General features: G+C 42.5%; 1 protein-coding gene across 8 annotated transcripts in view; it reads left to right on the forward strand.

Annotated features, from left to right (window-relative positions):
- Positions 1 to 26334, forward strand: part of Ssdp (Sequence-specific single-stranded DNA-binding protein) — an 831184-nt gene that overhangs the window by 218371 nt on the left and 586479 nt on the right. For all 8 annotated transcript variants that reach the window (XM_067141370.2, XM_067141374.2, XM_067141371.2 and 5 more), the window contains exon 4: positions 718 to 802. In XM_067141370.2, the coding sequence (XP_066997471.1) occupies positions 718 to 802 (85 nt within the window). The remainder of the gene's footprint in view (positions 1 to 717; positions 803 to 26334) is intronic.

Consider the following 26334-nt stretch of genomic DNA (forward strand, 5'->3'; position numbering starts at 1 on the left):
GGTTGTTTTTTCCCTCGGACTTAGCGAGGGAGTCCACCTCTACCGCCTCAAGAGCAGTGTCCTGGAGAGTGAGACGTTTGGGCCGGGAATAAAACTGGGGAGTAGGACCAGCACCACGTCCAGGCTGTCTCACCTGCTATGCTGAGCAGAGGCTTTGCGGTGGGGGGGGGGTCAGGATTGGAAGGGATAGACAAGTAAGAGGGAAGGAAGCAGCATGTGGCCTTAAGTTAGGTACAATGCCGGCATTTGCCTGGAGAAGAAGTGGGAAACCACTGAAAACCACTTCAAGGATGGCTGAGGTGAGAATAGAACCCCCCCTACTCAGCTGACCTCTTCGAGTCTGAGTGGACCCCACTCCAGCCCTCGTAGCACTTTTCAAATTTCGTGGCAGAGCCGAGAATCAAACCCGGGCCTCCGGGGGTGGCAGATAATCACACTAAACACTACACTACAAAGCTGGTCCCGAGCCATTTAAGATTAAATTCCCCGCCCGGCCGGGAATCGAATCCGGAGACCTCTGAAACGAAGGCCACGACGCTGACCATTCAGCCAAGGAGCCGGACCTCACATTGTTAAGTAAATGGAACGGAACTCTGGCGCTAAGAGAAGCAACACTAGAAGTATTTAATACCATTTGACCATGAGCTCAAACTTGTATGTTCTCGTTTTCTTTTGTTATTTTGCATTGTAAATAAGGTTGTTTTTCTTTTCTTGCAGCGTGTTCTGGGATTTATATTGTGCCGCCCCTGAAAGACGGGATACCTGCGAACATTCCAGCGAAGCGAAGGCGTTCCACGATTACGTGAGTAATTTATGGATATTTCTGGTATATATATCTTCAACTTTTTTCATTTGTTGGTGTTAAATTTTGGACTTGTGCTATGGAATGCATGAGGCAATAGGCTGTCCGTCTAGCTGACTAATTTTCACCCAGTAAGCGAAACGCTTAGTCTGTATGCATGCTTTTGTAAATTTTAAGTGCATTCTTTTTCTGTGAAGGAACTGACACCCGTCCAGGTATACTAATCCAAGATAATAACCGGACGGTCGCTCGCAGCATTTCCTCAGCGCTACCTGTCTAATGCAACCCCTTGGATTAGTATACTTCATATCTGTGTAACGTGAAGAAAGTTGTTCGTTTTTAAGGGCTTCGGATGGTACGATTAACAACTTCAGATTCTGTATTGCGTTTGATAACATGCATGTACTCCTGGTGTGGTGTGTTTGTAATTCATTGGATCTGGGCCGGTGAAGGTTGTGACCTTTAAATAAAATCGTCTCGAGTTGAAATGGGTAACGACCGAAAAGTACTTAAAGGATGGCTGACGTTGCAACTCGAATGGGTACTCACTACACCGGCTAGCGAGCTACCCTGGTCAGTGTACTGTGATGAATGATGGATTATGTTTTTTGTGTAGGAAGTGCCTGATTTTCCTCTGGAGCTAAAAATGTTACTTCACGGTTAATTATACCAGGCGGCTCGTGAACGCCGTACTTTCTACTTATACATGTCCTGCATGCACAAATGATGTATGGGATATCTACCAACTGATTTTCACAGGGGCACTACTGCCAGAAGGCAGGTTACGTCAGAGTATGAAGCGGTAACAACAGGACGGTCGCTCGCAGCACGTTCCTCAGCGCTACCAATCTAATGCAACCCCTTGGATTAGTAAACCTCGTTTACGACCTTATAGTACTAGGCTGGTGTATGTGCTAGTGTACAGCAGCATTACATTTGCTGACTGCATATTGGCAATGACTAGTGTATTCAGCAACGACGAATACACAGACATCATTTTAATCTGTGGAGAATCTGGTGACAATGCAGCCGAAGGTCCAAACAGACGTCTGCCTTCTACACACGTATTTCGCCTAACAGTATTCCTTTTTGTTTCATACAAACAACTCTTTTATAGAGTAGAATGTTTACTCTGCATATATATTAATAAGCTATTAAATTTCCCTTCCTGCACCATTGGCGTATTTACAAATGCACCCTGTTATGGAACGTGTGCAGTAAAATGACTGCTATTTGCTTCACAACAACCACAACACACCACGTTGTGGCACTCCTTCGAAAACAAGTGACTAGGCATCCCATGCATCACTAGTGCATGCGGGGCAATTGTCAGTAGAGAGTACGGCGCTTGCGAGCCGCCTGGTATTTTTAGGACCGAGTGAGTTGTCCGTGCGGTTAGAGCTGCACATCTGTGAGCTTGCATTCGGGAGATAGTGGGTTCGAACCCGACTGTCGGCTAGAAATGGTTTTTCGTTGTTTCTCATTGTCAAACCGGCCAAATGCTGAGGCTGTACCTTAATTAACGCCATGACCACTTCCTTTCCACTCCTAGCCCTTTCCTATCCTCGCCATAAGACCTATCTGTGTCGGTGTGACGTAAAGACAATTGTAAAAATATATATTTTTGGGACCAGGAGTAGGAAGTGTTATGAGAATGGCTGCGTCATCATGTGTATCTAAAGTAAGATGAAATATCAAAAGTGAATAGAACGTGCTAATTCTAGATAATAGTCCAGAATATCGATGTCAAAAAGTCTACAGGCTTTCCCATGCTGTGTTGTGGAATGCCGTGCTGCTTATCAACCCGGTTGTCAACGTCGAAGGTGATAGAACTGCATTCAGCACGCTTTGGGTTGCGCTCTGAAAACAGGTTCCCCTTGCCGCATTCCTCACGTCCATGGGACTAACTGGAGGCCCATGGCTCCGGCTCTGAAGTCCTCTCAAATGTCTTATACACGTACCTATTGGGTGAATTTTGTCGCAACAGAACACTTCCATTGCACGATAAACCTCGTAAGTATAACGCTTCGAGGCCTTCAGGTTTTGGATCTTCGTTCGGTCTCTTCATCTTGTGTTGCTCCCTTCTAAGTAAGGGAAATGTGACACAATTTGTAACTTGGTCGAGACTACTGTAACTCTGGAAGTTACTTCTTCAGTTCATGGTTTGCTCTTCTGTTGGCGTGATCAACTAGTTTTGGCTGCATGCACATGGGCAAATATCATGTTAGGACCTAGGGTTCAGTCCCGGGTGTGGCACAGGGTTTTAGTTATTTCACATGGTGTAGGTACCTTTATTTTCCAATATACATCGTTAGTGTTGCGTGACTATTGGTCTGAAGGGGATGTGAGGCAGTTATTATCGTCGTGCAAAGGATAGGAAACAGGAACAACGCACTGAGACCATCACAGCTGCACGACGCATACGAGAAACATTTGCATGATTCCGACATGCCAGAGGGGCGTGCAATGCTCTTTTATGGGCTCATCATCTTGTATGTTTGTGGTTTTCATGGTAAGGGGCGGGGGATTCTGCAGTGTACTCTCCAGAAATTCAAGTTGGAAGCACAGAGCATTCCTATACTCAGCTCGGCTGTATCAACCTGTGACCAGTGCTGCCAGGTCGTACAACGAGAATGTCGCTAAAGTAACTTGGAAAGTCGCCAGAAGTTGCTACAGTTCAAAAAATATATCATTCCGTTTTTTAATATCATACCTAACACTTTAAAATAGTTTCAATTTTCTATAATGATTTTTATTTTATTTTAGAAGCTGCAAATTCTCTATTTAACTGAGGACCAAGCACTTCCCTAACAATTTCTGTGCATTTTATTCGATACAGTCTTTTTTTTCTAGTTGTTTTACGTCGCACCGACACAGATAGGTCTTATGGCGACGATGGGACAGGAAAAGCCTAGGAGTGTGAAGGAAGCGGCCGTGGCCTTAATTAAGGTACAGCCCCAGCATTTGCCTGGTGTGAAAATGGGAAACCACGGAAAACCATTTTCAGCGCTGCCGACAGTGGGGTTCGAACCTACTATCTCCCGAATACTGGATACTGGCCGCACTTAAGCGACTGCAGCTATCGAGCTCGGTCGATACAGTCTTAACGTACTGGCTGTTTCGGAATCAGAGAATACATACTTCCTTTAGTGGTCTTCTGTTAGGAATGAACAATGTTCAGCAACGAACAGTTATGAAATTCCTTTGGCAAGTGGTGATGGATCTCCAGTGGAAGGCTTAAAATTGTCTCTGTAGTGTTGGATTAGTTGATTTAGCATAGGTAACTTATAAAACTGCACGACAGTATTTGCAGCGGGCTTGAGTTGAGTCGCCAGCCACACTAGTAAGCCATCCCTCATAATATAGGTCGGATTCCCATTCTTTTCGGGTATAAAACAGCTCTGAACACCACCACACTCAAGAAACTTCAAATCAGAATGCTTCTGGGCACTGCCTACCTGTAGTCTGCTGTTAAGATAACCGAGCTCGATAGCTGCAGTCGCTTAAGTGCAGCCAGTATCCATTATTCGGGAGATAGTGGGTTAGAACCCCACTGTCGGCAGCCCTGAAGATGGTTTTCCGTGGTTTCCATTTTCACACCAGGCAAATGCTGGGGCTGTACCTTAAGGCCGCGGTCGCTTCCTTCCCAGTCCTAGCCCTTTCCTGTCCCATCGTCGCCATAAGACCTATCTGTGTCGGTGCGACGTAAAGCCAGTAGCAAAAAAAAAGCTGTTAAGATATAATATACATACAAGAAAATACACTATTGGCTCAAACCAAGGTCGTGAATTTCTGAGTGCCAATGACAGCAATAATTATAATCACAGCTTATTACTCTTTTCAGTTTTGCAATCGGAGAAGTACCTTCATTTCTGTCTTCTTGTCTTTCAGGTGGACAAAACATTGGATAAAATAATTTCCTGAAACTCAAAATGTCAAATTTCAAGATTACATTGTATGAATGTATAGAAGTAGCCAGTTCTATCGCTAGTCGATAAAGCTTAAATTTCGTCGTTTTCAATGATCATAAGTCGCGAGATTTAGCGACAAAGTCTCTAAGTTGGCAACACTGACGGTGTGATTCTGCAAATTTCGTGAATTTAAATGACCTATGCGTGAAAGGAAATTCTCACCGGATGAGACTGTGAAGGAAACAGTTACGAAATAATTTCAGGATCGACTGTGCTTCTAAATTACCGCCGTCCTCAACCTAGAGCGGATCTCAAGACCTTCGAACGTTTGGCAAGTGAGCAGAAAGCTTTGTTTTTTATGTTATGTATTGACTGTAATTTCACTTCTGTAAGTATATCTGAGATACGGCTACATTGTCACGTCTACACATGTACGGACAGTGAGACCGAGGACCACCACTTCCTTAATCTCTGAACGGAGTAACAAGAATTAGCCTTGCAGGACGTTTTATACGTGTGTGAGACTTAGAGTGCAAATGCTACTATTGCTTGACTCAACATGCTGCCCCAAGGAAAGGCGTTCCAACTCAAAAGAGTGTTGTAAGGAAAGTGGAATAACAAAAGATTGGTTAGGTCTTAAATTTGTGTGGACGTATAGCCTTGTGGGGGTGGAACTGCTTAACTGTATGAGATGTGGAAATTTTCTGTTTTTTAACAGTCTCTGCCGGGCTGAGTGGCTCAGACGGTTGAGGCGCTGGCCTTCTGACCCCAACATACAGTAGCAGGTTCGATCCTGGCTCAGTCCGGTGGTATTTTAAGGTGCTCAAATACGTCAGCCGATGTCCTGTCAATCGCCCCCAGCGTAAAATGTGTGACAATCGCTCCCAGTACGGTCCAGCTGTTCACCTTGGAAATTGCCCCTCCCCCCCCAGAAGGAGCCGTTCTCATTAAGAGCATTCCTGAAGGTTTTCCCCAACACCTCTCTTTACTATTTAAATCCAGCAGTGTTCTGCAGGCCAGCTACGGTGGTGGTAGTGGTGATTATTGTTTAAATAGGAAATCAGAGAAAAAAAGAAAGACAAGGGCCACGTAGGGCGTGAAAATGAAAGACTCCCTAGCCCTCGCAACCTAATAGCTTCCGGGTCACAAAAGAACAAGTGTTGGCCAAGGGAGGTCGGATAGGATAGATGAAAGTGAGGAGCCTGGAACAAGTAAATTGAAGCAATGCCAGGACTCAGTTAAGGGCCCTGTGGTCGCTATCCCCCGGTTCCAAGTTCAGACCCCCTGGGGCCCCCTTTAGTCGTCTCTTACGTCAGGCAGGGGATAACGTGGGTGTTATTCTACCGTCCCCACCCACAGGGAGGTGCCAGCTAAGTACGGGCAAAGTGTTACACTGACTGTGTTTGACCATCAGTTGTGTTTAGGACGACTAACCGACTCCCATTACACTTTATCCAGGCTTTGGGCTGGCTACACACAATATCTTTTGTATATAGGCGTGTTTAAAATCAGCTATTGGCTTCGTCAGTTACTTTCTGCTAAAATTAAGCTCCGTTAGTTTTAAGCGTGGACATTTACTGTGTTTACATTTCTCTCTGATTCTATTTACGCTATTTACATATTTACTCTCGCCAATCAACGATGAACCTTCTGGATTTCATACCAATTCTTGAAAGTTTTTGGAGATGGGAAATTGTTTTCAAACAAGCGACAATGTCACCACTTTCTTCATAGTCTTTAACTGTTCTTTCCAGTCTGTCATCTAGAGCGATGGAAGCGAGCGGTCTTTCTTCGTTTACCTTCCATATTGAGCTGGGACCTTACCAGCGCATGTGCAGAGCTCTTTGCTTCTTTCTTTAAACATTTGATGAAGTCTTTGAATCGAGGATTTGGTCTTCCAAGTTCGGCGTTAATTTTTTGTGCCATCCCTCGACGGAGTTGGTGGCTCCATGACGCCTGCCGTAACAACTCCAAATCTCGACTGGAACTTATTCATTTTCCATCCACCTTCCTACGAAATAGTCCAAAAATGCATAAAGTTTTTCATTGACAGGTACTCTGGAATGTATTTCCAACCAGCCATCGGAAACATCCTCAGGTCGAAGAAACGCCAAAGAAGCACACATACGGATGATCATTCTCACTTCTTCATATACTCACAAACAAGTCCCAAATCTTGAACATTTCTCCAAATATACTTTTTCTTGTGGAAGTAGCATCATTTTACATCTACTGCTGGAAATACAACTTTAATGACCGAAATCGCTACCATTTCAAAATCGACCGTCAATCTCGCTGGATTCCACTCTGGTATGGCCTCAGTAAGAAGGCGAAAAGGCCAAATATATCTTCTTTTTTTTTTGCAAGAGAGCAAATACAACTGGATATATATTTGTTTCGTGTTTTGAGCTTCCAATGTCTGCATGCGTGGTATAAATTTGCGAAAATTGTTTACTGCAACTCTTAAAAGTTCCATCAATAAAAAAATCTTGCGTACTTCTCAAAGCTTCTTTTCCTAAAGTTCCACTAAAAATAATAAGTCGCTCGCCAGTATTGTCGTTTTTCAAAAGAAAAGTACTCCCATCTGTCATGGTAAGCAAATTCCATTTCCAGGACGACTTCTTCAGACGATTCCGGTTCTCGTTGATTACCTTGCGATTTGGCTCTGTGACGATATAATGCCCTCTTCGTAACTTGCTGTGCTGGTATTTCGGTTACGAAATCATAGCCCTTGTTGTGGAGATAACCCATTTGTTCACAGTATATTTTAGAAACTGCCGTGTGCTCCTCGCGTGCTCTCTTCTTCGCCTGACTGAGAGCTTTTAATACTTCTAAGCGAGCTTCATCAGGAGGTCCACATTAGTGTTGGCTACTGAATGCATGATTCGAAGCAGTGTATCCCTTCATTCAAGTGTCCGAGTGAATCGATTCACAGGAACGGCGAGCTCACGGCACACGATTCAGCTTACTCCCAGCGGACAGTGCTGAGTGGCGCACTCACTGGACGTTGACGGGGAGCCGAGCTTCCCTTGCAACGAGACAGTGCATCATGGCACATCGAAAGAATCGTGAACAAGCGCGGCTCAGTGAGACACACGATACACACGGCTCCTTATCGGCTCACTGGACACGCGGAGAGCCGAGCTTCCGCTGCAGCGAGACATACAGTGAGCCCATGGTACACCGAAAGAATCGTGAACGAGCGCGGCTCAGTGAGACACACGATACACACGGCTCCTTATCGGCTCACTGGACACGCGGAGAGCCGAGCTTCCGCTGCAGCGAGACATACAGTGAGCCCATGGTACACTGAAAGAATCGTATGCTATAATGGACTCTCGAGCTCAGCTCATTTGAAAATAATACCCATTTGCATTCACTGTCCTCTTCTTACAGGGAGGTTAAATCATAGATGGATTTATTTGCAGTGTTAAAAAGGTAGTCAAAACATAATTCTGAAGTAGCTAGTAAGTAGGTAGGCTGTTAGGTTATACTATTTATTAGTTTAATGAATCTTAGTATTATAACTTAGTTGACATTTGACAATTAAACTCGACTTTAGCCTGCCCTATGTCTGAGTCATGCTCATGACCACTCAAAAGTACCATTTTTACATTGGGAAGAACGGCTCCGTATTCTCTCAGTTCATATGTCACATCGTTGCACAAGACTTCAATCATATGTGGACAGACGCAATAACTTAACCAACAGTATGTTGAATCGGAAAACCAGCGGGCTAATGTACATCTCGGGTAGCCTATAAAAAATATGACGATTTAAAAAAATCCTCAGCTGATAGAAAAATACATATTTTCAAAAATGACTGAGTGAGTTGTCGTGCGGTTAGTATCGCGTAGCTATGCACTTGCATTCGGGGGATGGTAGGTTCGAATCCCACCGTCGGCAGCCGTTAAGATGGTTTTCGTAGTTTCCCCATTTTCACACCAGGAAATGAAATGAAGGAAGGAGTTCATAGTATGAAGACCAGATGGCAACTGCGAGCACTGAATGCTGTTGCTGCTGTCTTACCAGCACGTACTACACAGATGCAGTAGGAGCGGTGACTAATGTGCCGTGAATCGGATCACTGTATCGATTCAGTAACGTAAACGGAATCGAATATCCCATCATTAGTCCACATTGATGCTCGCTTGAACACAGCACTTTACCGCGTCGGCTCTTGATTGATCCTCGGCAACGTGCCGATCTCTTCTTTGTACAACACCAAATTAGAGTGTCATCTTTTTTTGTCCTTTTAACATTGTACGAGTAACCTTGGTAGTGTGCGCACGGCTTCCCGCGAATGTTCGTTGAAACTTCTCGGAGCGAAAATAAGGGGAAGTTAGGCTAGCAGGCAAGTGCAATTTTTAGAGTGAAAGGGATAGTCCTGTGGAATTTCCCGGGAGGAAGCCGGACAGTGAGTGAGTCACGCTCAGTTGTAAACAGCTATAAGGCTCTTATTACACAGGGCAGCCAGGTCGCGCAGCCACTCATCGGGCATGGACTGTTATGGATGTTATTACACGAGGGCAGCCAGTCGCGCGACCACACTTTGTTGACCTTGAGGTTTCTCTACCCGGCAACCAATCTGGCGACCACTGGTAGTGACCGGGCGTTGAAATATATGGGGCTTATTACACAAGGGAGCCAGAGACCGGCAGCCACAGTTTAGTTACGTATAGCCACGTACTACTGTGTACTGTTTTCTTGACGGCAAGTGTTGTCTGTACAAAGCTCATCAACAAGAGTATAGTACAACCCTTTAGATTGTCTTAAAGATAGAATAGGATGCACATGCATCTTTCTTTTCCCTCTCCTCCTCTTCTTCATCAATAGTACAAGGAGAAGCATAGATATACTAATCTCTCATCTCAACTAGTCAATTAATAAAGTAACTTAATAAACGAACTCACGAACACTCGTGTCTTCATCACTGGTTAAACAGACACTGAGCAACATGGAACTGTCTGGCTGCTCCACCAGTCGCTCGGCTCAAGACGGGTCGGGCTGCTCTGTGTAATAATGCCCTAATGGACTGGGGGTGAATGACATATATTCTTTTCGGCATGCCTAAACTAGAGAATATTCCTCCAGGCTGCATATAAACGAATGCCGTAGTACAGGCATAAGTGTTTCCTTGTAGTCTTCAATGCGCTATAAAAAACGAACATGATTTATAGGAATGCGAAATGTGTGAAATAAGAGCGAAATTATTTTTATGAGAGATTCTCGTGTGTATGCCCTGTCTGTATTATACTGTAGACTACTCTAAGTTTACTTTTAAGGCGGAAGGATTGTATATTTCCTGAAATCGCTTCAACTAGTTTGATCTCCTCTCAATGCATTTCTCGTGTTACCTGCTATGAATGTGGTTATGATTACTTTCACAAAAGCTTAATCAATTATATATATTAGAGAGATTTCGTAGGTTGACTGCCTGCAGATTTTATAAGCAATGCATTTAAAATGTCCACCATTTGCTTAAGCAGCCATTAAGTCTATCTGGTCAGCTACTAATAGCGTACGGGGCGAGTTGGCCGTGCGGTTAGGGGTGCACAGCTGTGAGCTTGCATCCGGGATAGAGTGGGTTCGAACTCCACTGTCGGCAGCCCTGAAGATGGTTTTCTGTGTACCTTAATGAAGGCCACGGCCGCTCCCTTCCCATTCTTAGGCCTTTCCCATTCCATCGTCGCCATAAGACCTATCTGTGTCGGTGCGACGTAAAGCAAATAAAACAACTAATAGCATGGATGTAGAAAGTTTTTCAGCTAGTACAATAGACAGACGAAGCATACAGTCAGTCTGTGTCTGTTAGGTCATCAGCCCAGAGGCTGGTTGGATCCTCAAATAGCACCACCAAAGGTTATGCGGTTATAAGGAAACCGCAAAAACCAATGGCAGCACCAAAATGAGGCGTACTAGGCAAGAGGAGGAGTGAGGTAGTTTGCCATTGCTTTCCTCATTGGGTCAGAAAGTGCTATTGCAGCACGACTCACCCTATGAGCAACACCTTTCATAACACTCAGATGCACTAGTCGTACTCTGAATGTCATTACTCAGCACCACCCATACCCCAGCAGCTTCCATATTGTCACAGCCATGGATGAGACTCAGACTTCGGTGGAAGCTACACTTTACTCTGGCCTGTGCTAAGAGAAGCATACAGTAGCGACAATAAATATTTCTACAAACACATTTTGACCCCTGGAGCGCGCGTTGAGCATGCAACTCGTTGACTTCGTAGCCCTTGCATACTCCTCAGTCAGATGCAGATGCGTGACACTCGGATTGGAACTAGGCACAACTGTGGTGAGTGCAGAAGAAAAATCGTAGTTTGGTCGGTCATAAAAATATATTGACACTGCTTGTTGCCCCGTACAGTTGATTTTCTTTTTTTTTTCTATTCAGACAGCTACCAACATGCCAAACACAAAGGAATATTCAGCGGACTTAAAAAATGCCGTTATAAATGCCCTACAGCAGGGCAAATTGCAGGCACAGGTGGCAAAAGATTTGGATCTGCCCAGACAAATAGTAAACATTTGGTGGAAAAAGAAACAGTCAACAGGGACCACAGAAGACGAGTAGACTCAGTAAAATCACGCCCAGAGTCAAAAATCTCATTCGAAGTTTGGCAAAAGCTGATCCGAGAAGGACTGTTGTGGACTTAAACAAAGAGTTTCGTCATTTCCACAATGTCAGCATATCCAATAATAGCATAAAATCGATCCTACCGGGCGAGTTGGCCGTGCGGTTAGAGGCGCGCGGCTGTGAGCTTGCATCCGGGAGATAGTGGGTTCGAATCCCACTGTCGGCAGCCCTGAAGATGGTTTTCCGTGGTTTCCCATTTTCACACCAGGCAAATGCTGGGGCTGTACCTTAATCAAGGCCACGGCCGCTTCCTTCCAACTCCTAGGCCTTTCCTATCCCATCGTCGCCATAAGACCTATCTATGTCGGTGCGACGTAAAGTAAATAGCAAAAAAAAAAAAAAAAAATCGATCCTCAGAAATCCAATTTTCTTGGACGACATCCCAGCACAAAGCTGTTCGTTTCACCGAAGAATAGGAATGCCTGTCTTGCCTTTGCCTCATCGGATAAAGACCGGAACAGTCCACAGTGGTTTCTTGTGCTTTAGTGACGAGAGTAAATATAATTTGTTATCTTCCGATGGAATTTGTTATGTACGGAGACTTGTAAACGAAAGGAACAATGTCCGGTACCAGGTACGTACTGCAAAGCATGGTGGTGGGCACTTGTGGGGATGTTTCTACCGTTCAGATATCGATCCGTTGATACCAATTGAAGGTACTGTGACATCCTTAAAGAAAGCTTGTTGCCCCACGTATAAAAGACAGTGGGCCGAAATTGGACATTTCAACAGGACAATAAAGGCCTGTTTTCACATGTAGGACTGTGCTTCGGCTGTGCTTCGACCGTGCTACGGCGGTGTCGCCTACACTGTCTTTTCACATGTAGGACTGTGCTGCGACTGTGCTGTGGGCATGTGGTCCTTGTTCATTGCATCTGTGCTCACAGGTTGGAGACATGGATCCGAACGAAGAAGACGTAGTTATTGCCTGCGCAGCGTACATTGTTTCACAACAAAAGAAGAATAAGTATAAAGGCATTCATGTTGTTGAACTAAACTTATCACTTGTTCGTCCATCTTTAAGGAAGACAACTGCGCCACACCTACTACTGCAAACTATCACACAATGTATCTAAACGAACGAACACAGTACTCAGACAGCGCATTGCGCACTCTATGTTATTCTGTGCACGTTGGTCACTGGATCACGTACGACCGAGTGCTTCAGATTACCACCGAAATAAGACGGAAGTCCGGCTTGGCGACACTAGGGCGACCGTTTCTAATTTTCACATGTGGTACTGTGCTGAGACCAGGCGACGACTGTGTGGGCCGTAATCGCTCTGCTTGGCGATCCATGACAGCACGGTACCAACACGGTAGGGACACAGTCCTACATGTGAAAATACTCAACTGCTGTTCAATGCAAATGTAATGGTTTATACTGTTTGGCGATTGCGGACGACACAGCACGGTCGAAGCACAGTCGCAGCACAGTCCTACATGTGAAAACAGGCCTTTATCCGAAGCACACCTTTTATCACGTTAAAGACTTTCTCCGGAAGAGTACGATTAGGCTACTTGAGTGGCCTAGCCAGAGTTCAGACTTAAATCCGATATAACATTTGTGGGAAGAAGTGGACCGAAGACTGTGGCAACGGACGTTCAACACGAGAGCCAGTCTTCTACAGTGTTAGAGCGAATGGAAGAAAATACCCCAGAGCTGCTTGACCTCACAAGTCGAATCCATGCCCTCATGCTGTTCCGCAGTCATTAAATCGAAAGTCTATGCAACCAAGTACTCATGAGCTCTAAACCATCTAGAAAGATACATTTTTTGTTTATGTTTGTCAAAATAGATTTTATCTAGTGTTCTAGAATAAATACGCCGTCATATCTGAAGTAGAATTTATTTTATTTGTACTAGAGCATTTAATGCTGTTAGTTTAGTTTTCTTACAGATCGAACGACTTTCACCTAACAATTTATATGCCTATTGTTTCATCAAAGTACATTTTTCAAAATACTTATTGTCGCTACTCTACTAAGGGAAAGCGGCGTTTGTTAAACTTTCAGTGAGTGCTTCAACTGACGTGAGTTCACATATCATCTTGAATAGCAATGTTTTCACTGAATGCCAGCTAAAAACGCAAAAATGAAGGTAAAATATTGAAATAATTTGTGAAGTTTTAAGGCGTGTGTTCAAATAGCAATTTAAAAATTATTTACTGCAGTTAATACTGGTTTCTAAATGCATGTAGATATATTTTATGAGTAAGCAGGTCCATGTTAGTTTACATGTTTCTTAACGTTCACAATTTCACTACCATTTGACATGCTCCTACAGTTGTTTTCTTGAATTTAAACTGGACAGAATTACAAAATCTAGCAGTTGATTTGTAGGATGTTTAACATACAATTCTCCATTCGAATATAATTTCTGTTGCAAAACGTTGGAAAATACTAAAATCTTCCACCTCTACTATCACCATCTCGCCAGCGTTTTGAATCTTTGTCAATATTTGTGAGGTTTTCGATATGGAAGCTCTTATCCTGTTAAGATTTCATGTAAAGCCGAGTCCTGCAATAAGACTGACAATCACGGAGATCTCCAAGCTTTCCTTGCTTTATTTTTCCTTGTATCGTTCAGCTTTCCATTCGTTTTTCCAGAGATTGCCTATCAGACAACTTTTTATTTTAAGTACTCACATCGAATGAATCGAATCGTAGTTATAAATGTTGCGGACTCTGGCGTCGTATAGCGCCATGCGCATGCACTATATTATTTATTTGACTACTGCAATTGTTATTAGTACTAGCCTTTCATTTGTGTAGTAATATACTTTGCTGTCTAGTGCGTTTTACTTCAGCATTTCATACAGTAGTCGTTGTGAATTTAAATGTATTAGCGTCTCGCAGTTCCTGTGTTTATCAAGGTATTCATTCGCTCGCATTCAGGCTACTTCATGACGTCTCTCATACTTTAACTCAGTTGGAAATGACTGTACACAGACTTTCTGAAAAATATCATAATGAAGACTTTCTCTACATTGATCCTTTCGATTTAACTTTGTAATACCCGGACTAGTTGCGTTATGTTATACTCAGCTTAATTTTCTTTTGTTTTGTTCAATTCAGTTTCTCTCTGGCCGGGCTTTTTGGCTTAATGGTCAGCAGCACGGCTTTCGATTTAAAGAGGTTCGGGTTCAGTTTCCGGACAGGTCGTTGATTTTAGCCGCAATTGGTTCACTTCGCTGATTCAGTTACTGTTTGTTTGTTTGTTTGTTTGTTTGTTTGTTTGTTTCAATACACACACATCTTCTTATTCACACAGTGCAACACATCACACTACCAACATACGGTTGGTATCCGGAAGGGCATCCAGTCGTAAAACAGGACCAGATCCGTTTTTGCGACGCAGTTCGCAGTCTCGATCCCACTAGGGTATGGGAAAAGCAGCGGAAGAATAATTCAACCTATCTCTGATATTTTATCCCATTTTATGTGGAATTCGTAACAATGTGTAATTATAAACAATAGTAACATTCATTCCTCGCTTTCTAGTCAGGGACCGGTAAATTCACAACCTTATTAAAATATTAACTTTGGAACAATAATACACTTAAATTATCAGTGTACGTGACAGGGCTGTAAAAACTATTGGTCAGTAATATATTTGCAATACAGCGTTACAATTACATCATTGGCATTGCATCTTCTCATTATTATTTGTGTATGTGTGAAATATTCTGAAATAATTCCGGTCTTGTTGAAACACCGTGATGCATCTCATTCTTACGTCAAATGTCTGCTGACATCTGTGAATTGGCGTGATAAGCTTGATATTGAGATTATAATAATTTTCACCAGAGACCACTTCGAATTTTGTTGCAAATGTGTCACACTACGGATTCTGTAGCAAATGTGAGACAGCAGTTAATAATACGAAAGGTCATTTCTCAGGTCTAATATTACTTCTAATAATTATTTGTGTGACAGGTGTATCATGTTAAGATTTCATGTAAATCCAAGTCCTGCGATAAGACCTACAATCATGGAGATCTCCCAAGCTTTCTTTGCTGTATTTTTGTTTGTATCGTTCAATTTTCCATTCTTTTTTCCAGAGACTGTCTCATCTAATCAGGGTAGGGACGGTATAGCGAATGTAGTTGAATTCTCACCACAGTATGAGTGCAATCTCTTTCTTTTTTTTCTCAGAATCTTGCACGCATTTCGGTACTTTCATTCGATTTGGCCAGCCTAACGACTTCGTTTGCAGAATGATTGGGTGCCTCCTGATGAAGAAAATAGCTCCAGCATCCTCGTTTAGTATCGCTTCCCCATCCCTAATTTCCAGCTGATGATATGAGCTTGCCTCAGTGGTCAAGCCCGTGCATTACCTACTGTCTAAGGCAGTGTACTGTAAATGTAAAATTCGTGTCCTCGTCTCGAGGTGTGAGTTCTTTTCAGGTTCACCCCCAATGGAGGAGAGGTGCATGTACCTTTTTAATCACATACCTGCCGATCTTTAATTTCTGGCAGGACCGGGAATCGAGGGAGCCTCCGTGGCTCAGGCGGCAGCACGTCGGCCTCTCACTCCATGTGAGATTTGTGCTGGACAAAGGGGAGGCGGGACAGAATGTTCGTTGGAGAATATTCAACCTTAAGTTTACCGGGCTCAGTGCGGTTAGAGCGTTTTCTTTCTGAACTCGATTTGTTGGGTTCGATTCTGGCTCACTCCGGTGCTATTTGAAAGTGGTAGAGTACGACACCCTTGTGTCGATTTACTGCAGCTTAAAACAACTGCAGGACAAAATTCCGATACCTCAGCGTCGTCAAAAACTGTACAGGTGGTTAGCGGAACATTAAACCTATAACGTTATTGTGCTATTATTATTATTATTATTATTATTATTATTATTATTATTATTATTATTATTATTATTATTATTAACAACCTTAAATTTTGTTTAATGCTAACCATCTTATATAGGCGCTAATGTGCCAGATATCCTCCTTGATATGGAGTCCTTAATATTTACGTAAATAACTGCCACGAGTCTCTTTCATTTGCGCACTCTTAAATTACGAGCTACTCTATTTGGAGTCTCTTCCGTAACATGTGGTTACGAAACGATCCGCAGTAGTTCTTCAACGTGCCGGAAGCCAACGACATGAGGTTGTCACCTTTAAACACCCTTAAAAGCCAACGACCTCAGTCGGGTTTGAACCCGTTAACTTGGGATTAGTAGAAGAACGCCGTATCCAGTACACCACTGTGGTCAGCAGTCAAAAATTAACGCAAAAATCGGTCTGATACCTCCGACTGTACTGTACGAAATTTCGACACCCCGGCGTCTGTTAAGAACGGAGGACGTTAAACAACTTGAATTATTAATAACTTTTGACTTGAACGTTTCCAGACTATGGTTCCTTATCTCAAATTGCTCCATTTGCCGCCCTCCATGATCCCTGAAAGTTTGTAACATCATCAGGATACACCCTGTAGATAAGTATCTTTCTACTAGTTGCTTTACGTCGCACCGACACGGATAGGTCTTATGGCGACGATGTGACAGGGAAGAGCTGGGAGTTGGAAGGAAGCGGCCGTGGCCTTAATTAAGGTAAAGCCCCAGCATTTGCTTGGTGTGAAAATGGGAAACCACGGAAAACCATTTTCAGGGCTGCCGACAGTGGGGTTCGAACCTACTGTCTCCCGAATACTGGATACTGGCCGCACTTAAGCGACTGCAGCTATCGAGCTCGGTAATAAGTATCTTTCGGGTTGATATTTGCATACATTACAGTATTTAACCATTGATATGAGGAATTCAGTGTGTCGTTATGAGCTGGCAGACTAGACTACGGGGAGAGAGAGTGAAACATAATACGTGGTGTTTCATTGACTTCGGAATTCATCAAGAATTAGTGTTGAAGCTTGGATAACATGTTTCACCGTTGATTTATTGTCTGTAACAAGCCTGTGTTGGAGTCATCAAAGAGACTACTAGTTTGGTGACGAGGCCGTGCGTTTATTCGCGCCTGAGTAGATTTACCAAATGAAACAAAAGAAACATCTTGGTAATGCCATGGAAAAAAAACGCTACGTTAACGCCAAGTTTTTCGAGCTCATTCGTCACAGAACTTCCTGAGTGGCTGCGGACGGGTGTCAGGTTTGACTCTGGAAGTCTGCAGGCAGCTTTGCAAAGAACTATACGTTTATTGTCTTCGGAAGGCGATAACAGCCTTGCTAAGAATGTGGCTTGAAGGCAGCTACTACCCATATACTGAGCATTGTATCGCTACCATTCCCCGGCAAACGTGCTATATCGAGAGCAGCTGAAGATAGCAGATCGTCAAGGCTACTTAGTAAATAAAGGCTGCATCTCAACTAACTACATTACAAGTCATTATTTAGAAAAGCATTACTTGTAATAATAATATTATGAATCAGACATTGCCTGTCGCCACGACTTTCTTTAACATTTTCCTTCCACTCTGAGTGTGGATTATTGTAATTCGAGAATAGAGTAGGGAAACGAGCTCCAGAACTAGAAACGGGAACCATACGACCATTTTCTTTCATTAGAGTTTTATCTGAAAGAGAATAGTGAGTAAGTTTTACTTTGGATAGCCTCTCTTGGGTTTCGAATTCAAATATGCAGTATGTATTGTATACGGTTGTATATACAGTTGAACAGATCTTCATATTACTGATTGTTTCCAAGAGGCCCTCTCGTATCTGTACCAGAAGGCGTTTTATTCTTCTTATTATTATTCCTTTTTTTTGCTAGTTGCTTTACGTCGCACCGATACAGATAGGTCTTATGGCGACGATGGGAAAGGGAAGGGCTAGGAGTGGGAAGGAAGCGGCCGTGGCCTTAAGGTACAGCCCCAGCATTTGCCTGGTGTGAAAATGGGAAACCACGGAAAACCATTTTCAGGGCTGCCGACAGTGGGATTATTATTCCTGGCGTTGTCCCCAATTTATTGGGGGTCAAAACTTGATGGGTATCTAGCCCAATTTTACGGCCGTATTCTCTTTCTGGCGACAACCCTATGTGGAGAGATAGTCGCTATTGCATGTTTCTATAATGGTGTGTGTGTGTGACCCCTCAACCGTAGAAGTTATAAAGAAAGGAATAGAATTAAGTAATTTAATAGATATATACTTAACAAATATTGTAATAGGAGTTGAATCATGGCTGAACAATGATATAATGGATGGAGAAATATTCTCACGAAACTGGAGTGTGTATCGTAGAGAGAGGATAAGAATGTTAGGAGGGGGAGTATTCATTCTGTTGAAAGAAGAATTTGTAAGCTACGAAAAAGTTAAAGATGACAAACATGAAATTGTAGGTGTAAGGCTCATCTCTAAAGATAATATACAACTTGATGTCTTTGGAGTGTACAGACCGGGGAAGGGTAGCGCTGACGCTGATTCAGAATTATTTGATAAGATAATCAGCTATGTGGGAAACGATATGGAAAGGAACGTGAAAGTAGCGGGTGATTTCAATTTAACAAATATTAATTGGGAAGGTAATGTGAACGATAGGAAGCATGACCAACAAATGGCAAATAAGTTAATATGGGAAGGGCAGCTGATTCAGAAAGTGATGGAACCAACCAGTGGGAAGAATATTCTGGATGTGGTGCTGGTAAGACCAGATGAGCTCTATAGAGAAACCGAACTAATATATGATATTAGTGATCACGAAGCTGTTTTTGTAGTAGTTAAAAATAAATGTGAAAGAAAGAAAGAAAGAAAGAGAGAAAGAGAGGAAGGAAGGTACTAAAATTAGGACTATTAGGCAGTACCATATGGCTGATAAAACAGGCATGAGGGAGTTTTTGAAAAGCAACTGTGATCGGTGGAAAAACGGTAAATAAAAATGTAAAAAGACTCTGGGATGGGTTTAAAGCTATTGTAGAGGAATGTGAAAACATGTTTGTACCTTTAAATGTGGTAAGGAATGGTAAGGATCCACTATATTATAACAGAGAAGTAAAAATACTAAGAAGGAGATGCAGGTTGGAAAGAAATAGTTAGAAATGGCTGTGGAAGTAAGGAGAAATTGAAGGAACTAACTAGGAAATTGAATCTAGCAAAGAAGTCAACTAAGGATAACTTGATGACAAGTATAATTGGTGGTCATACAAATTTTAGTGAAAAATGGAAGAGCATGTATAGGCACTTTAAGACAGAAACAGGTTCCAAGAAGGACATTCCAGGAATCATCAATGAACAAGGGGAGTGTGTTTGCGAGGATCTTCAAAAGTACAGAAGTACTCAGACAGCAGTATGTAAAGATTGTTGATTACAAGAAGAATGTCCAGATGGAGGAGGTGACTAATACTAAAGTAGTATGAAAATTTAGCTATGATAACAATGACATTTACAGTAAGATGCAAAAGTTGAAAACTAGAAAAGCAGCTGGAATTGATTATTGTTTGTATGAAGGAGCTATACCAAATGAATGGAGAGTTGCTATAGTAGCCACTGTGTATAAAGGAAAGGTTGATAGACATAATGCTGAAAATTACAGGCCAGTCAGTTTGACATGCGTTGCATGTAAGCTTTGGGAAAGCATTCTTTCTGATTATATTAGACGTGTTTGCGAAATTAATAACTGGTTTGATAGAAGGCTGTTCAGGTTTAGGAAAGGTTATTCCACTGAAACTCAACTTGTAGGATTCCAGAAAGAAATAGCAGACATCCTGAGTTCAGGAGGTCAAATGGACTGTATCGCGATTGACCTATCTAAGGTATTTGATTACTACAAAATAGTCCGACTCGTTGGGTGAACGGTCAGCGTCCTGGCCTTCGGTTCCCGGCCGGGTCGGGGATTTTAACCTTAATTGGTTAATTCCAATGGCACGGGGGCTGGGTGTCTGTGTTGTCTTCATCATTTCATTCTCATCACGACGCGCAGATGGCCTACGGGAGTCAAATAGAGAGACCTGCATCTGGCGAGCCGAACCCGTCCTGGGATATCCCGGCACTAAAAGCCATACGACATTTCATTTCACTAGAAAATAGAACTCTGTACAGAGTAGTAAATAAGTTTCAAGATTGTGAGCAACTGCAAAACGACCTCGGTAATGTTGTGACATGGACACTACCGGTAGGCAATGGTATGATGAAAAACGGAGTTAAAAGTCAGGTTGTGAGTTTCACGAATAGGAAAAGTCTCCCCAGTTTTAATTATTGCGCTGATGGGGCGAAAGTTCCTTTTGGGGATCATTGTGAGTACCTAGGTGTTATTATAAGGAGATATCTTCATTGGGGTAATCACATAAATATGATTGTAAATAAAGGGTACAGATCTCGGCACATGGTTATGAGGGTATTTAGGGGTTGTAGTAAGGATGGCATATAAGACTCTGGAAAACCCCAACTAGAGTATGGTTCCAGTGTATGGGACCCTCACCAGGATTACGTGATTCAAAAACTGGAAGTAATCCAAGGAAAAGCCGCTCGATTTGTTCTGGGTGATTTCCGAGAAAAGATTAGCGTTACCAAACTGTTGAAAAGTTTGGGCTGGGAAGACTTTGGAGAAAGGAGACGAGCTGCTCGACTAAGTGGTATGTTCCGAGCTGTCAGTGGAGAGATGGCGTGGAATGACATCAGTAGACGAACAGGTTTGAGTGGTGTCTTTAAAAGTAGGAAAGATCACAATATGAAGATAAGGCTGGAATTCAAGAGGACAAATTGGGGCAAATATTCGTGTATAGGAAGGGAAGTTAGGGATTGGAATAACTTACCAAGGGAGATGTTCAAAAATTTTCCAATTTCTTTGCGATCATTTAAGACAATGCTAGGAAAACAACAGATGGGGAATCTGCCACCTGGGCGACTGCCCTAAATGCAGATCAGTATTGATTGATTGATTGATTGATTGATTGATTGATTGATTGATTGATTGAGTGACCAGTACGTTGACCATTCAGCCAAGGAGCTGGACATGTAATAGAAGGTGATGAATGAAAATCCACAGCCTGTTTCCAGTCATTCGACCACCTGCGGGTGTGGGACGCACATGTAGAATACACCCGCGGTATCCCCTGCCTGCCGAAACGGGTGACCTAGGCGCGGATATGGATTGCGGTTTGATACAAAGTATAGGATGCCCTGTGGATGGGAGGGCTGAATACATGCACAGGTAATCCCTGACTGTTGTAGAAGGCGACTAAAGGGGTCATGTGGCCATGGTCCCCTCCTTATTTTTTTTTTTATTTTTTTTTTATTTTTTTTTTGAGGGTTAGTTTTAGACCGGTTCAAAATTCTCGATGTGCGTGCTGCTCGGAGATGGGCCTCCTACGTGTGCGGTTACACTCGAAAGCCCGTGTAGTGACCACCCAGGGATCGGCGGGTGGGAGTGTCATGATCAGGGGCGAAGCGTCAGGGGAGACAGGGTAGACAGCGTGCACCCTTAACATTTTGTGAACGCGAAATTGTCTATTAAATTCAATTACTGTTATAGAACATTAATTATTTCCAAATACAAGACATTATTGTTTTCCCCGCTTTACTTATTTTCGACTCACTTCGCCAATGCTCGGGTTCGCGTCAGTTATATCAAGCACGTAGACGAAAGTAGACGCTGCCATTCTGCGTATTTTCCCTTTGATTTTCAAAGCTTACAGATAGAGCAACACTAACGCTATCTGTAGGTGCTGACTGTGGAACTATTACTTTGCTATAGCGATATGTCTCCGCCCAGTAGACAGACTTACCAGCGTCTCTTCTTGATCTCATTGGCTAGTGTTTGGATCTGTTATAAAGGTGCTCTTATTGGCTGCCATCTCAGGCATGCTTTAAATGTAATAAATTTGAATTTACTTTATTATAAGACACGTCTCAAAATAAAATGATATAGTAATATTCAAATACGAAGTATAGTAAACTTACACCTAATGAATGAATGAATGAATGAATGATAGCACTGAAACCCTTCAAGTACATGCATTTTCTTGCCCGCCAATATTAGTTACGGTACGGCATTATAACGGAAACGAACAGTTACAGTTTCAAAGCTACGTATATGGTGTGAGACGTGAGAGCAAGGTGGCTAATAGGGTATGCGTGTGCAAGTGTATTATAATAAAGTGATAGACCTAAGTGTTAATTGTTCATTATGTAGGAATAGTGAATAATTACTGGTGATAAAATATAAAGTGCAATTCTTGTTTTCTCGTGTGACAGTTTGTGTTTATTGATGATAGGCCCATCATGGCTTCTGAATTTAACAGTCCTGACTTCGATTCAGTTGTGTACTTACTTAACAGTGGTGTTTCCTCCTTGTCGTTAGAACACAAGATAACTATAAAAACTTTACAGAAACGGCCTGACGTAACATTATCACAACAGGACGGAAAATTCGTTCGAAAATTTCAGAAAAGCTGGTATAATAAATATCAATTTTTGTGTGGAACTGGTAAAGGTCGTGAACAAAAATTGTGTTTTTATTGCTTGATGTTTAGCGTTAACGGGGAAGATTCTTGGCGCTGAACGGGTGTAAACACCATTAAAAATTTCGAGAAAAAGGCTAAATAACACGCGGCATCTGAGAATCATATAAAGTGCGCCGAGAAATTTCACATGTTGGGGCGGTGCCGTATCGATCATTCCGTTTCAGAGGGGCAGAGAGTACAGGCCATTACACACAATGAAATGGTTTCAAAGAATAGGAAAATTGCCAGCAGATTAGTAGACGTTGTTTGCCACTTAAGTATTCAGGAATTGCCGTTCAGGGATCATCGAGAAAGTCAATGTTCTTATTTATGTTCATTTAATAAAGGGAATTATTTGGCTACACTTGACTTACTGGCTTCGGAGGAGTCTTTCATGAAATACCATTTAGAATCAGAAAATGTCTTCAAAGGTACTGAAAAAATGAAATGTCGTATGGCTTTTAGTGCCGGGATATCCCAGGAAGGGTTCGGCTCGCCAGGTGCAGGTCTTTCTATTTGACACCCGTAGGTGACCTGCGCGTCGTGATGAGGATGGAATGATGATGAAGACAACACATACACCCAGCCCCCGTGCCATTGGAATTAACCAATTAAGGTTAAAATCCCCGACCCGGCCGGGAATCGAACCCTGGACCCTCTGAACCGAAGGCCAGTACGCTGACCGTTCAGCCAACGAGTCGGACTTCAAAGGTACTTCTAGTGACATACAAAATGATTTGATTAAAGCTGTTACTGTTGCCGTTCAAGAACGTATTCGAACAGAGATAAAATTAGCTGAATTCGTTTCTGTCCAAGCTGACGAAACTCCAGATGTTTCCGTTAAATCACAATTAAGTATTATTGTCAGTTATTGTGTTAATGGTAAAAAAGAAGAGCGGTTTCTAGGCTTTTATGACGTGTCAGCTGATAAGACTGCTAGGAGTTTAGCAGATGTCATAATCTCAGTTCTGAAATAATGGAACATTGATGATACCAGACTCGTATGTCAGACGTATGACGGAGCTACAGTAATGTCTGGTCATAAAGGAGGTATCCAGGCAGTTGTCAGACAGTCTTATCCTCATGCCATCTTCGTACAATATTACGCCCATCAACTCAATTTGGTTCTTCTTTATGCTACGAAAACTATAAAAGAGGTGAAATTGTTCATATGTAATTTGTTTTCCACACATTCTTCTCTCGTTCTTCACGTCGTGCAGAATTGCAGAGAGAGCAAGGTTTTCAGCTTCCCCATCCTTCTCCTACCCGATGGAATTATCATTCTCGGGCTGTTATGACCGTGAAAAAATATTATTCCGAGTTGAAAAGAGCAGTGGGTCATATCGTAAATTCTGACAACTGGGATCCAGAATCAATCCAGACAGCAATAGGAATAGACAATATATTGAATAATCACAAATTTTTGTTCCTTCTCTGTCTCTTTTCTAGAATTTTTGTCTACACCGACTTCTTGTTTAGCATTCTGCAGTCGAAGACGTCTTCTGATGTAAATTTGTGTATTAAAGAGGTGAAGGATACCACTACTAACATCAGATCTTTCAGAAATTATACAGTAATTAAAGAGATTGAAAAAGAATGTTCTGCTTTGTGTTCAAATGTCGTGAATGCTAACCAGGGTCAGAGAAGAGTTGCCTACGAGGTTCAGTGTTGCTTCGGTTGGAATTACGTTTCGGTAATTACGAAAGCCTTCGTTTCGTAGAACTACTTGATGAAACTAAATTTAATATTTATCATTCGCAATTTCCCTAACAGCATTTAAACGAACACATGGCCATGTAGCCTGAGGTTTTTTCATGTAGATCAACTTAAGAACGAACTTATCAACATTTACTCTGATCCCGATAAATATATTCGACCCCAGCAACTATTGGCGTACATTCTTAATAATGAACTCCAGAGTGTGTATACGGAAACAACAAAATTCCTTAACTTGATGCTATCTATTCTGTTAACGTCAGGTTCTAGCGAACGCGCTATGAGTGACTTGAAACGAATTAAAACCTATTTAAGGAATTCGATGACCAACCAGAGACTGTCCAACTTGTTAACTTTAGCTATAGAGAAGGAACTGCTGTGACATCTTAGCAAGACGCCTGACTTCAAGACGAGAGTAATACACATATTTGCTGAAATGAAGGACAGGCGGATTGAACTCGTTTACAAGAATATTGTTTAAGGTGAGTTGTACGAAAATATATTATTAACCTCTCATTAAATTTACATAACAATGAATTATATTACTATTTTTAATATTTATTTATTATCGTCTTTTCTTTTTGCTAGTTGTTTTACGTCGCACCGACACAGATAGGTCTTACGGCGACGATGGGACAGGAAAGGGCTAGGAGTGGGAAGGAAGCGGCCGTGGCTTTAATTAAGGTACAGCCCCAGCATTTGCCTGGTGTGAAAATGAGAAACCACGGAAAAACATTTTCAGGGCTGCCGACAGTGGGGTTCGAACCTACTATCTCCCGAATACTGGATACTGGCCGCACTTAAGCGACTGCAGCTATCGAGCTCGGTCGTCTTTTCTATGGCGTGGCTCAGGCTATAGAGCCTGCTATTATGCCCACTCATAATACACTGTTTAATTAATGTTAAATTCTACAATATACTATAACTGTGCAACTTATAGACTAAATGGAAGAACTCGTGGCATAGGTCCTACGGTTAATATTTACAGGAAGAAAGTACATTATCTTAGATATGTTTTATAGATTATGTTCTGATATATAAGTAATGTTCGCAACACATTCTTTTGAACAGCTGAGTACTAGGAATGTTTCTAATTTCAGCCGGCAGGGAATTCCACAGGCTGATCATAGCGGGCATGAATGAATCACTGTTACTAGTAGTATGATGGGTAGGAAAACTAAGCAATGACTTTATCTGGTGATTATTTCTGGATGATAGGTACTTAAGGTCAACTGTCAAGTAAACCGGTATTTTGCTCCGTAGAACACTATGAATAACTGACACAGAAATAAAAAGAGTGCACGTAGGGTTATAGGTTGTTATAGGACTTGTCTTAGTTTCAGAGTCAGTAATATAATATTGATAATATGATTAAATAGCTTCAAAAATATCTTGTCTACCCCCATATTTAGCTCGCGCTTCGCCACTGGCCATAATCCCTTGCAGTAGTATCCGCCTCATAACACAGGTCCCCGCACAGCCGAATGCCAGAAGGACATATTATTATTGTTTTTTATTTTTCTCTATATTTAGTGCTCTTGACAAGCTATGGGGTACATGCTATTGCGGGCGATTGGAGGAAGGGAGTCCTAGTGCTCATTGCCTCAGCCATCCCGTCATAGGCATCGTCCAAGATCGGACCCCGGACAATACCGGCTACGACCAGGTGGGTATTGCCTTGGCTGCTTGGTTCGGCTACAGAGACCCCTGATCGGAGTGGGTGACATTCGGGGAGGATGACTTCGGGCATGGCGTCGAAACCCCTTCCGTCTGGCTCCTCGGGTAGTTCACTTCCCAGGTCTTTAACATTTGCTTCCCGAAAGGGGGCAACACCTTGGGAATAAGCGCAGCGTA

The sequence above is a fragment of the Anabrus simplex genome, chromosome 2 (genome assembly GCF_040414725.1).
Source record: "Anabrus simplex isolate iqAnaSimp1 chromosome 2, ASM4041472v1, whole genome shotgun sequence".
NCBI classification, from domain to species: Eukaryota; Metazoa; Arthropoda; class Insecta; order Orthoptera; family Tettigoniidae; genus Anabrus; species Anabrus simplex.